General features: G+C 56.1%; 1 protein-coding gene across 1 annotated transcript; it reads left to right on the top strand.

Annotated features, from left to right (window-relative positions):
- Positions 1-4,333: 4,333 nt before the first annotated feature.
- On the top strand, positions 4,334-12,652 carry CIMIP5 (ciliary microtubule inner protein 5). Its single transcript, XM_072771086.1, has 3 exons — positions 4,334-4,735; positions 9,607-9,646; positions 11,649-12,652. Exons 1-3 carry the CDS (start codon positions 4,497-4,499, stop codon positions 11,838-11,840), a joined length of 471 nt encoding a protein of 156 aa, XP_072627187.1. The 5' UTR covers positions 4,334-4,496; the 3' UTR covers positions 11,841-12,652.
- The last annotated feature ends 366 nt before the right edge of the window (positions 12,653-13,018 follow it).

Here is a 13,018-nt window from a genome sequence, read left to right as displayed (position 1 = left end):
CACGCTGAGCGCTTGCTTTCCTTCTGGGACTCTGGAATTTGGGGACGTGCTTCTCAGAGGTGTGTACATGACTTGACCCCAGGGAAAGTCCTGGGCACGGAGACCTGCCCCGGCCAGTCAGGGCACCTGGGGGGGCTCAGTTGGTTGAGCATCTGACTCTTGGTTTCAGCTCAGGTCAGGAGCTGTGGACATGGGATCGAGCCCCGTGTCGGGCTCCAGGCTCAGCAGGGAGGCTGCTTGAGATTTTCTCCCTCTGCCACTCTCCTCTGCTCATGTGCGCTCTCTCTCTCTTTCTCTCTTCCTGGGTCTCTCAAATAAATGAATAAATCTCTTTTAAAAACAGGGCATATGAAGTCGACAACCTTCCACATGTGTTGTCACACCTCACTGCTGGGGAACCAGTGTGTCCGTGTGACTCCACAGGAGAGGCTTTAGAGGCTTGTGTTCTGGTGTCTTCCTAGCAAATCACCAACCTGGGGCTGGCCTCAGAGACCCTGACGCACAGCTTCCAGTTCTGGCAGGACCAGCTCAGCTGACGCACACATGCCTGGCTGGGGGGCAACACTGCTCTGTAGACTGCGTGTCATTAAAATGTCCATATCTGGGACGCCTGGGTGGCTCAGGGGTTGAGCGTCTGCCTTTGGCTCAGGTCATGATCCCAGGGTCCTGGGATCGAGTCCCACATCGGGGTCCCCGCAGGGAGCCTGCTTCTCCCTCTGCCTCTGTCTCTGCCTCTCTGTCTCTCATGAGTAAATAAATGAAATCTTTTAAAAATAAAATAAAATGTCCATATCCTTTGGCTCAGTCATCCCCTTCCGGGAATCCATCCTGGTGAAACAATTCAACAGAAAGAAGCACAAAGATATCCATCAGAGCTAATGCTAAATCCGGAAACCAAGTAAATGCCCAAGAACTGGAAAAAATGGCTAAGTGAATTGCGACACCCCAATTCTAAGAAGCTGATTAAAGTGAGAAGTATAAAGGTCATGAAGAAAAACGTGAAAAGATGTTTCTGATGTTAAATTTTTTTAAGCTGAAGACAAAATGGTGGGTGAGTTGACAGCAAAGAAGGGGCAAACGGTAAGATCAAAAGCCACTGTTCAAAAGTGAAATGATTGGGATGACAAGGGGGTGTGGGCTGATCCACACATTACCTTGAATGTTGCTGTCCTCATAATCTCAGAACTTTCTGGGGACTTGGTAGGAGCAGCTGGGAAGGTGTGGATGGTGGCCCGGAATCCTTTGGCTTTCACCACCTTTTATGAAGCCTTGAGGGTGTCTGCAGGGGGACACCTCACCTGCACCAACAGAGGTTGGTGTTAAGCCCAAATTTTCATCTGGGAGGGGGTGGATCTCGGAGACAGGAGGAAGGCCTAAACCAGGCAGGCAAACCCAAGGCAGCCCCTGCAGGGGAAGGGGCGGGGTCTACGGGGAGGGGCGAGGCTTCTCCGGCCAGCCCCCCACACCTGCCCCGCGGGGCGGAGCCTCACTTGGCTGGGCCAATCCTCCCAGGTTGCGACCACCTGGCCCAGTGGGACCCGGCCTGTCATTGCACACCAGAGCCCAGGCTGTAGAATTTACCAGAACCTACGGTAAAGTCCATCTTGGGGGGAACACCTGGGTGGCTCGGTGGTTGAGCGTCTGCCTTCAGCTCAGGTCATGATCCCGGGGTCCTGGGATCAAGTCCTGCATCCCCGCGGGGGGGTGGGGGGGAGCCTGCTTCTCCCTCTGCCTATGTCTCTGCCTCTCTCTCTGTGTCTTTCATGAATAAATAAATAAAATCTTTATTAAAAAAAAATCCTTCTTGGGGATGGGAGAAATCCACTAAAATACAGCTCCAGTAGCCCCCAAATGCAGGGATTTTTGTCCTATCGTGGAGAGTTGTATGTAAAGTTACATCACAAGTTGTGGGGTGTGGAAGGGGCAATGACTTGCTCAAGGACACCCAGCAAGTCACAAAGCACCACAGATACCCAGAGTCCTGATTCTCTTTGAGGAGGAGGGGATGGGTCCCCCAGGCTGGGGCTTAGGGAGACCACCCAGAGTGGATCTGGACACTTTTCCAGGTCAGTGACTGAGGAAACGGAATGTGTTCCAGCTGGACTGGCCGGAGAGGTCTTTTTGCCCCCAACATTTTATTTTGAAAAATTTCAAACATAGAGAAACACTGAAAGTAGGTACCTTGAATACCCATATACCCATGACCTTGACTCTACAATTACACTACAACAATATTTTGTTGTATTTGCTTTGTCACATTTCTATCCATCCTGCTACCATCTGTCAGTAAATGGCTTCTGAATTAAAGACTAACCCCCACAGAAGTATTCAGCCTCTACATACATCAAGCACTTGGTCATCCTGGATGCCCCTGCTGGCCTTTTGGCCTTGTCCCTTGTCTCTGGGGCTTGGGGCCAGGAGACCTGGGCTAAGGTATCTGAGCAACCGAGCTGCTCCACGCCACAGCCTGTGGTCGTCTTATGAGAGGTGTCCCTTGCCGCAGGGACTGCCCTCTGTAAACACACTCATGCGACCCCTTCCAGAGGTTTGTGGAGGTCAGATCAGAGCTGCCACTCTTCGGCAACTAGTGGGGGCCTGTCCTGGCTGCGCCGGGGCACATCCACCGAAAAGAAAATAGCCACCAGAAAAGCCTGTTCCAGGGTCCAGGGGGTTCACCCAGTTTATCTTTACTGGGAGAACTTCAAGATCACTGAAGGCCAGGCTGCATGTCCCAGCTCTGGGGGAAGAAGAGAGGAGAGAGGACAGACAGCCCCCACCAGCCCCCCAGCCTCTGCTTTGGGACTAAACTAATGTTGTCCCAGAAGGTCACATCACTCGGCGCCACCTCCTCAGGCAAATGCTGGCCGCTGTCACCCCATCTCTGTTCCAGCCCTCGGCCCAAAGCCAGTGCGGGCCTCCCCACCGCTCACCTGGGCCATGGCCGTGGTCACTCCCCTGCTTCTTCTTTCCCGATGCTTCTTTGCCTCAGCAGCGTCTCTCTCTCCCTTGTGCGCTAACTCCAGGCACAGCTCCGACCAGCCCTGTGGTCCTGGGGCCCCACCCGCCAGCCTCAGACCTCGCCTCCTCCCCTCTACCTCCCCCCAATACTGGTGCTCCCTCCTGCATCCATGCTTTTCCTCCTTGCCCCAGTTTTTCCACCTGGCAAATCCTCTTGTCCTCTTCACTCCTTGGCCCCTCCTTCTGGAAAGCAGATCCAGTGCGAGCTCAGGTGCATTGGCTGACCTGTCCCCACACCCTGGGGCACCAGACATACCTCCTCGAGCAGGGCTTTGTGGGTGCTTAGTTGACGGGGAACCCGTTTTCCAGCTATACAGAGAAGGGAGCACCACGCCCAGCTGGATCGGCCCACAGAAGAGTTTCAGGGAAAGATCCGGAAATCTGCCCACATGGACAGGGACAGGGGACAGCCCGAAGCTGGGAGACCTGGCAGCAGGTGAGGGCGGCGTGTGCGAGGAGCTTAGCTGAGCCACAGCAGGAGAGGCCGGAGAGGCCCGGGGCCACAGAGCCACTCGGGCCACACTGGCTGAGAGCAGATTCGCAGCTGGAGGCTCAAAACGCGAATCCCCACCCTCCAGTTCCCCTTGATTCCTTCAGAAAATCTAAATTCAAGGCCAAGCCTCGGCTAGTAACTGCGTGGCCTGGGACAGTCACCTAATCCCGCTGGCGAGGGCCTTGGTTCCTTCCTCTGTAGAACAGAGTCCGAAATACCTGTCCTGGGGGATCCGGAGGGTTTAGCAAGATGAAGGTGGTGCTTTGTAAACCCTCCAGGTTTTTGCAGCTAGACCAGGTATGAAGGTACAGTGTCACCAGGTTCCCCTTGCTGCCACGTGCTCGCAGCCTCCTCCAACAGAGAAGCAGAGCATCGCACTGGCATCTTCTCTGTAGCTCACGAAGCACCTCCATCCACCTTCTGGTGGGAGCCCATGTCCCCAGGGGAGCCGAGCGGGTTATTATGGTCCTTTCACATGCCCCAAGCGGGGCAGAGCAGCTCAAGGCCATGCGGCAATTGGGAGGCCGCGGCCCCAACACACCCCCATCCCGTCTAGGAGCCAGGGTCTTTCCTCACTGCCCCAGAAATCAGGGCTCTGGTCTCCCTCTCCCTCCCCCATGCTGTTTTTGAGGTCTCCGGCCAGGGGGCCAGGGGGCCAGGGGCCCTGGGGACAGAGCTGAGGGGCAGCTGAGCTGGGCCTGGTACAGACGCAGAAAGTCTCTCCACCCCCCGGGTTCAGATGTCACACACACTCGGGAGCTGGCCCGTCCCCTGGACAACCGTCAACACAGGCAGAAGCTCAAAACACAGCGGCTCCAGCGCTCTCCCCGCCGACTTCAGCCACTCGGAGCCTGGGGCCTGGGGGGCGGCGGGGAGGACCCCCGCCCAGGCTCAGCCCGGAGCCTCTCTCTCCTGTGTCTCTCTCGATCTCTCCACTTCTCTGTCTTTCTCTGTCTCTCTCTGTCTCCCCATCACACCCGTACCCATGGGGAGCCCCCCCACCCCTGGGCTCCAGAAAACCTCGTCCGCTGGGTACCGGCTGCCCTCAACCAGGCCGCCAGCCGTAGATTCCTGCACTGCCCGAGGTGGCCCCGCGGTGGGCAGGGGTCGCCAAGCCCCCCAGGCCCCAGAAGCGGAGCGCTGGGCCCTGGGAACAAACGGTGTGCAGCGGGACCAGCTGTGGAGGGAGCTCTTGGAGGCCGAGAGGAGGGGCCAGCAGCGCTGGTGAGTGCCCTGCCTGACCCTCGGGGTCTAGGAAGCTTCTGGAAAAAGAGAGACCCATGAGAAGGAGTAAGCAGGCAAACGTGTTGGCGTCAAAGTGCTCGGGCCACGAGTTGGGGAGAACACGCCGGCCAGACTGGAGCCCGAGGGTGGGAGGGAGAGGTGGCAGGGGCCAGGTGGCCCAGCGCTCACTCTGGGGTCCCATCTGCCTCTGAATAATCCCTCCAGCTGGAGCCCCAGGGAGAGACTGGGGGGCAGCAGTGGAGGGGGGGGGAGCCCTCACCCTCTGACCCAAGGGAGAGACATCCCTTCAGGCATCCGATCAATCCAGACATTCCTGTCAGGCTGCGACGAGGGACAACACAGGCCGACACCTGGCTCCTGGGAGCCCCCAGCTCAGGACTGGGCCACCACAAAGCCAGCCGAGAGACAAGAAATAGTGTGGCGAGTGTCATGGAGCGAGGGGTCGGTGGGCACCTTCTTTCTACAGGCTGCTCACAGAGGCCTCTCTGAGGAGGTGGCCCAGAGGCTGACGGGAAATGTGAGAAGGGGCCACGGAGAGTCTGGTGTTTTTAAAAACAGAACAAAACAAAGACAGTCCATGTGGCTGAGGCAGTCGGCGAGGGGACAGGAGCCTCAAGATCAGACATAGGGGACACCTGGGTGGCTCAGTGGTTGAGGGCCTGCCTTTGGCTCAGGGCATGACCCCGGGGTCCTGGGATGGAGTCTCACATCGGGGTCCCCGCAGGGACCCTGCTTCTCCCTCAGCCTGTATCTCTGCCTCTCTCTGTGCCTCTCATGAATAAATCAATAAAATATTTTTTTAAAAAAAGAAACCTTTAAAAAAAAGATCAGAAGTAGGAGGAACATGTCATATACTGTAAAAGGTCATATTTTTTTAAATGTAATGAGACACCATCAAGGGTTTCGAGGAAGAGCATGATGTGATCTAGCCTGAGATCTGTGGGAAAACTCGAGGAATGGCTTCATGGTAGCGTTATGAGAACTGCTGATGGATTAGAGTGAGAGGGTGTGTGGTGTGTCTGTGGTGTGTTGGTGTATTGAGGTGTGTGCATGTGTGTGGTGTGGGGGGAGATGTGAGGCATGGGGGTGTGGCAGGTGTGTGTATGTGTGTGTGGTGTGTATGATATGTGCACAGGATGTGTGTGGGGGAAGTTGTGTGTGTGTACACATGTGGTGTGTGTGTGTGGTGTGTAAGGGGGTGGGGGTATAGGGTGTATGTGTGTCCATATGTGGTGTGTGGGCTGTGAGACTGGAGGGTGTCTATGTGGGGTGTGTGTGGTGTTGGTGTGGAGGATGTGTGTATGTGAGATGTGTGGAGGGGTGGGGGTGTATGGAGTGAGGGTGTGCGTGTACAGTGTGCACAGTGTGTGGGGTATGTGTGTGGTGTTTACGGAGTGTTGGTGTGAAGGTTGTGTGTGGTATGTGTGGGGGTGTGTACGTGTGCTGTGTGGGGGGGTGTGTTTGGGGTGGGGGTGGGGTGTGGAGGGTGAATGTGTGTGGGGTATAGGGTTATGTGTGGGGGGCGTATGTGTATGGTGTGTGGTGTGGAGGGGTATGTATGTGGTGTGCGTGTGGCATTGGTGTGGAGGGTGTGTGTACGTGGGGTGTGTGTGTATGTGTGGTGTGTGGAGTGTTGGTGTGTGTGGTATGTGTGTAGGGTGTGTGGTGTGTGAGGTGTTGGTGTGGAGGAGGTGTGTACCTGCTGTGTGTGGTGGGGTGAGGGTGTGTGTGGTGCGTGTGGGGTGTGGGGGGTGTAGGCAGGGGTTGGGGTGCAGGGGACACTTAAAAGGAAGGGCTGTCGACACAGTAAGGAGCCTGGGGAGAGCAGGAGCCGGAGACCTGAGCAGAGGTGGGAGTGGGGTCCGGGTCCGGGTCCGGGTCCGGGTCCGGGTCCGAGTCGCCGCGAGGACCGTGGGAGGAGCGCCCTGCGGGGCCGGCGGGAGGCCGCCCAGGAGGCCGCTGAGCATCAGCAGTCAAGAGCTGGACGCGGGACCAGGCGACAGAGGGCCGGGAGGCGGCCGGCATCACGGGAGGGACAAGGGCAGCGAGTGACCGCTAAGGGACGTGGGGTCGCTCTAGGGGGTGACGAAAGGCCAGTGCCAGCCACGACTCTGAATATGTGGGAACCGGTGGACCATCCCCCTACAGGGGTGACCCTCACAACCTGCGTGTGCCCCCAGCGAGGAGGGGCCTGAGAACCTGGCGCTGGGACCCCTGGGCTGTCCCTGGAAGGGGCCTCGTGTCCCCGGAGACAAGGTCTTAGACCCAATGGGCACACGCACTCTGAGATGAGCTGAGATGAGCCCCGGACAAGAAAGGGGTCACAGACCCAAGAGGGGAGAGTTTAGGGAAACCCAACAGAAACACCATGTGAGCCACACACGAAATATTCCATATTCTAATGGCAGCCTTAAAAAATGTAACGAGGAACTAGTGAAATCCATTTTAATGATGAATCTCATCCAAAGTATCATCTTTTTGGTACATCGTCAATATTTGAAAAGATATTCGGGAGATCATCTGACCTTCCTCTTTGCTCTGAGCCCTTGAAACCAGGTCTGTGTCTTACCTCCTACAGCCCTGAGAGGTGCCCCACACACCCGTTCCCCCCGGGGTTTCTCTAGATGGGGAAACTGAGGGCCCGAGAACACAGTAGCCTGGCTCAGGGCCCCCCAGCGAGCACAGCAGGCAATGAGCAGCACAAAGCCGGGGACCCGGCATCCCCTCTCCCACGTCACTGGCTCTCACTGAGTCCTAGTGTGGCTCTGAGGTCAAGGTCCCTGCCTTCGGTGAGTTCAAGACCAACGCTATTGAAACGTGGCTCCCTGTGACAAGACGGGGAGTGGTGGCTGGTGAGGGGATCAGGACACCTGGGGAGGCTTGGAGGAGGTTGAGTGGGCAGGCAGAGAGGGAAGAGGGTCCCCAGGAAGGGGTGGCTGGGGAGGGCCCCAACGTCTCAGGAGGGTGATGGGCTGAAGACAGGGGGAACCAAGAGGCAACTTGAAAAAGAATCCAAGAGAACCTCTAGAGACGAATCTGTAATGTTGAGGGGCACGTGGGTGGCCCCAGGGATGAGCATCTGCCTCCAGCTCACAGCATGATCCCAGGGTCCTGGGATCGAGTCCTGCATCGGGCTCCTTAAAGGGATCCTGCTTCTCCTTCTGCCTCTGTCTCTACCTCTCTGTGTGTGTCTCTTGTGGATAAATAAATAAGATCTTTAAAAGGAAAGAAAAAAAATCCTTAAAAAAAAATACAACTGAAGTGAGAAACCATAAACTCAGCTTCATCACAATTTTCCAAAAAGACAAGGAGAGGAAGCAGACGGAAAAGGAATTGGAACCCTAGAGAACGGGACAAGAAGTTCCAACATACCTTTCAACAGAGCACCCCAAGGGAAGGCTGGGAAAGATGAAATATTGGAGGAGAAAGTGTCTGAGAATTTTCTAGAACCAAAGAAATGCAGGCATCCACTGACCCTGGAGGATGTGCTCCACAGCAGGGGAGTAAACAAGAAAGGAAGGCCCGAGACCCCGAAAGAGGGAACCCCTGAGTGGGGGTCAGGAGGGCAGGGCAGGTCCTGGGCAGCAGCCCTGGTGGGAGCAGGGCAACCCCGGATCCAGGACGGCGGCCTCTAGAGAAGAAGCGGGAAAGAGACGTGGATTACCTGTTGCATTTGACTGCGTGGAAGACCGTACCGGGAGGGGCTTTATGATTTTGCTAGAGAGTTTCAGTGATCTGTACACAGAAGCTAAGAAAAAAAAGTGATTATAACTCTAGAAAAAAATTCCACGTTGTCCAAGGCAGGATCTGGGATCCTATGATCCAGGATAGTTGCTTAGTGAACGGTGTTTACAGAATCCTAAGGATATAAACAATACATGTTGGTTCAGCCAAAATCTAGAATATAGTCATTTGTGGAAGAAATGAGGGAAGGGAAGAGGGGCAGGGGAGCTAACCCATAATCAATTTTCCCATGAGAGGGACCCCTGGGTGGCTCTGTGGTTGAGCATCTGCCTTCGGCTCAGGGTGTGATCCCGGGGTCCTGGGATCAAGTCCCACATCCCCGCGGGGGAGCCTGCTTCTCCCTCTGCCTGTGTCTCAGCCCCTCTCTGTGTCTCCCATGAATTAATAAACAAAATCTTAAAAAAGAAATTCTCCCACAAGAGGAAGTCCACAGATATGTTTATAATTTCAAAAACTCAAGAAATAGTAGCCTAGATTTATTATTCCGGAATGGGGTGGTGACAGGCCCAAAGAAACAGCGAGAGGGCTGGAAGCCTGACCAGAGGCTGTGGGGTTTGAGGATCGGGGGCAGAGAAAACCTGTTTTTATGATAAGTCTTACAGAACTCTTCAACTTCTTAAAAACAGATTAAACTAAAAATTAAATTAGCCCCCCAGGTAATGCCCTTCTTCCCATCGTCACCATCCTGGTCTCCTGCCCCATCCCTACCTTCTTCTGCTGCCCACACTGGAAGGCCACAAAAAAAAAAAAAAAAAAAAAAAAAATTGAGGGAGCGATCACTGGCTTTTCTTCACGAAATCCTTGAGGGCTCCCACGTGGGCAGAGGCACGCGGGGAGCTCCCCCCGCCCTCCCCGCCGCTGCTGCCTCCTCTGGCGCCAGGCCTCCCGCTCCGGGAAGCATCAGGTATTGAGATACTTGCCTGGTTGGGAGGCCACGCCATAAATACGTGGCTGGTTGGGGGTGTCTGTTGCACTTGATTTTTTTAGCTCCTCCGTGATGTAATAAATGCATCCGTGGCATCGACTCATTCCCTTGATACAGAAAGCCATTTGCGAAAAAAACGTCACGGGAAGCTGTAACACTGCCCACGTGTTTTCCTTTCCAGGGCTCAGCACTGGAGTTTCCTGAAAGACTACGATCCCCTGGTAAGGCCAGTGACGTGTCTAACGCTGATGGAGGCCCTACTGTGTGCTAGAAGCTGGAATGTACAGAGGCCAAAAAAAAAAAAAATACACTTTCTTGTCTCGAGAAACTCAGGGTCTGGGGGAAAGAAAATGCGTAGAGCATTCAGTTTTCCGCAGCGTTTCTTGGGTTTATGGAGATGAACCGACTGGGAAAGATAGACGTCTGCTTCGGAAATGTCCTGCCCCGTATGAGGATGCCAGCCGCGGATAGCGAGCGATGTGTGGTGTGCCCCGCCGGAGATGAGCTTGGGTGACCCCACCTCGCAAGCCAATTCCCTGCTTCTCATGGCGCCACCTCTAATCTGTCCTCCACGTCACTACCGGAGTCAGTTTCCTAAACCACAAAACTGACCCTGAGTTAAAATCCTGCTTAAAATCCTTCCGTACACCTGCGTTTCCCAGGGTGGCTCACGAGGCTTCCCAGGATCTGACCTGCACCCCCCACCCCCACCCTGACCTCCACGTCCCTTTTAGCTACGCCTCTGTGCATGCTGTGCCCCTGCCTGAAATGCGCTTCCGCCTTGTCAGGCTCATTCATCGCTCAGATGCCTCCTGCTGAGAAATCTCTCCTTCCTGGGGGAGCTGGATCAGGTCCCCCTGTTCCTCACCCGCTGGCAGATCCAGCCCAACTCCCTGGCTATCGCAGGTCAGGTTTCACCCACCAGTTTCTCCGGGTGTCCGGCTGGGGACCCCACCCATCAGCCATGCCCTACCCCCCAGCACCCGATATTTTGCACTCTGTTGGGTGAATGACCAAATGGGAGAATGAGTCTGGCTGTTAAGAAAGGTCAGAGAACCAACCTGGAAAATGAGCAGTGAGCGTAGCAAGTCAACCAAGACGGTGGCCACGCCCTGCCAGGTTGAAGGAAGGCTTAATGTCTACGTGCCCAGCCTGCGGGCTCGCTGTCTGCCCTGGGAGAGAAGGTGTGGGTCCCGAGTCGTGAAGTCCCACCCTGAGCTCCTGGACTGGGCTTCCAGCCCAGAGTCTCCCTGCCAAGGCCTGGAGATTAGCAACCTGACCACTGACACCTGCATCGCGCCCAGAGGTGTGGGGCCACCTGGGCCTGGACTTTCCCACGTGAAAGCGAGGATCCTGTTACCTCGCTGGTCCCATAGCCTCTATTTGAGCCCAGGTAGCACAGAGTTAACCCCCAACCCAAGGCCTCATCAGATTATTCTCACAACATGCATTCACTCACTCGTTCACCTTCCAGTCCCAGAAGTCACCAGAAACACGAGCACGAATGTTCAGACCCCCAGACTGGGAACAAACCCAAAAGCCATCCACGGCGAGGTGGGTAGAGATAACGTGGACCATTCACACAAGCCCCACGATGATGGTGGAGGGTGAAGCGAGGACAGCAAATGGGCTGTGGTCACAGCCGAAACCATGCATGGACCTTGAAAACACGTTCCCGAGAGACAGGAGCCAAGGTCTTATTAAGATGAAGTTCAAAACTGGGATTTAGAGATTGTGGCGGGTGGCATTTCTTGATCTGGGCAGCGCTGCTCAGACCTGTTGTGGAGGCCTGTGGAGCCGGACGGTTATGATTTGGGGACGTTTCTGTGTGTGTGTCAGTCTTCAGGTGAAGAAGTCACCCCCAAACAAACCAACCCTCAGGCACTCCCACCATAGGCGAGGCAGGGTCTTAGGTGGTGGGGATGGAGATTGGAATCAGACAGGGTCCCTCCAGGGTCACTGGAGGCCAAGGCTCAAAGGGGAGGGTTCAGGGGAGCATCTGAAGTAGGGAGCCCAGGGTGAGGAAGGTGCAGTGGGCCTCAGCTGAAGGGTCTCGTAACCCTCTGGGCTCCTGGGGCCAAATTGGGATGGAAGCTGCCTGCAGAGGCCACCTGCTTCCTGCACCCTTGCCTGCCCCCCCGCTCCCCTGGGATGGTCCTGGTCACCTGCAGGCCTGCCCTGGATTCCATGCAGCTGGTGACACGGACTGTCCCCTCTCCCCAGGGCAATAAGAAGGAGCCCGTGAAGCTGCCGGAGTACGTGCCTCTCTTCTCCGACACAGTCCCCAGCTCCACGAACCAGGTTGTGGGCAGCAGGGTGGGCACGCCCCTGGGGCAAACCCTCATCGGCATGGACTTTTTCTTTGTGGACGGAGTCCGGAAGAAGAAGCTGGAAGCCGAGCTGCAGCCCGTGTAGGAGGAAGAGGAGGAGGAGGAGGAGGGCTGGCTGGCCTGCCTCAGGTGGGTGTAGGGGTGGCGCGGGGAGGGAGGCCAGCCCCAGGGCCCCAGTCAACAGCCCACACGTGTCCGCCAGCCTCTCCTTCTCTCCTGGCCCCGCACAGCCTTCCCGAGGCTCCACTGGCCCATTTTCACACATGAGCTCAGAAGGACTCCAGGAGCTTGCCCGTGGCCCTGGACCCGGCAGCGGTGGGGACCCCCTCTCGAGGCCCAGGAGGGGCAGCCCTGGGTTTGCAGTCATGAGCTGACCGCCTGGGTTCAAGTCCCGCTCCTGACTCTGAGCAGCTGTTGCACGGGTTGTTCGAACCTTCTGTGCTGCTGTAACAAGTAGGCCACACGCCAAGGGGCTGGAAACAGCACATACGTATTATCTCACAGCGCTGGAGGTCAGAAATCCAAAGTGGTCTCACCGGACTGAAATCAAGGTGTGCACAGGGCTGCGTTTCTTTCAGGCCACTAAAGGCACCTGAGTCCTCGCCTTTTCCAGCTTCTAGAGGAGAGACTGCCCTCATTCCTCGGCCCGTGACTCCCTCCTCTCCAAGCAGAATGGGAGCATCGCCAATCTCCAAACCTCTCTCGGCCTCCCTCCTTCCATCTTTTCAGACAGCCAGGATAATCTCTCCATCTCACCGTTCTTAATCATGTCTGCAAAATCCCTTTTGCGTGTAAGGTAACATATCCACAGGGCCCAGGGACTAGGACACGGACGTCTTTGGTGGGCCATTTTTCTGCCTACCACATACAGAAATAATAAAAGTACTGATTCTAGAAGGTTGTCGTGAAGGTGAGATGAGCTACTGTGTGTAACTGTTCAGAGCAGCGCCTGGACCATGGTATGAGGGTGTGTTTGCCGAGGACGCCCCTCTCTTGGGAGGGAGGGTTGCATCCTGGTGAATCATGCAGGGAAGTGTGGGTCCTCACACAGGGGCTGCTGGGAGGTCAGCCCCCCCACCCCCCACCATCAGTCTGTCCATCTCTTTCATTACTGAGTGATGGTCTGGGTGGTCATGGTTAGGCCAGAGCCAAGTCGGGAGGAGCCCACCTGCGGAGCCCGAGCTGAGGCCCTGCAAGGGCACCCCTGGGAACCTGTGCCCCAGACCCACCCCACGCCCTCTGTGCTCTGGGGAGGCCCCTCGT

Source organism: Canis lupus, chromosome 12, assembly GCF_048164855.1.
Source record: "Canis lupus baileyi chromosome 12, mCanLup2.hap1, whole genome shotgun sequence".
In the NCBI taxonomy this organism is placed as follows: Eukaryota; Metazoa; Chordata; class Mammalia; order Carnivora; family Canidae; genus Canis; species Canis lupus.
The sequence above is the reverse complement of the archived record's forward strand: the minus strand, read 5'-3'. Positions and strand labels throughout refer to the sequence as shown.

Coding starts and splice junctions, on each gene's coding strand:
- CIMIP5 (XM_072771086.1), top strand. CDS start 4,497: ATGGGGAGCCCCCCCACCCCTGGGCTCCAGAAAACCTCGTCCGCTGGG. Junction 4,736..9,606: donor AGGAGGGGCCAGCAGCGCTG/GTGAGTGCCCTG, acceptor TTTCCTTTCCAG/GGCTCAGCACTGGAGTTTCC. Junction 9,647..11,648: donor TGAAAGACTACGATCCCCTG/GTAAGGCCAGTG, acceptor CCCTCTCCCCAG/GGCAATAAGAAGGAGCCCGT.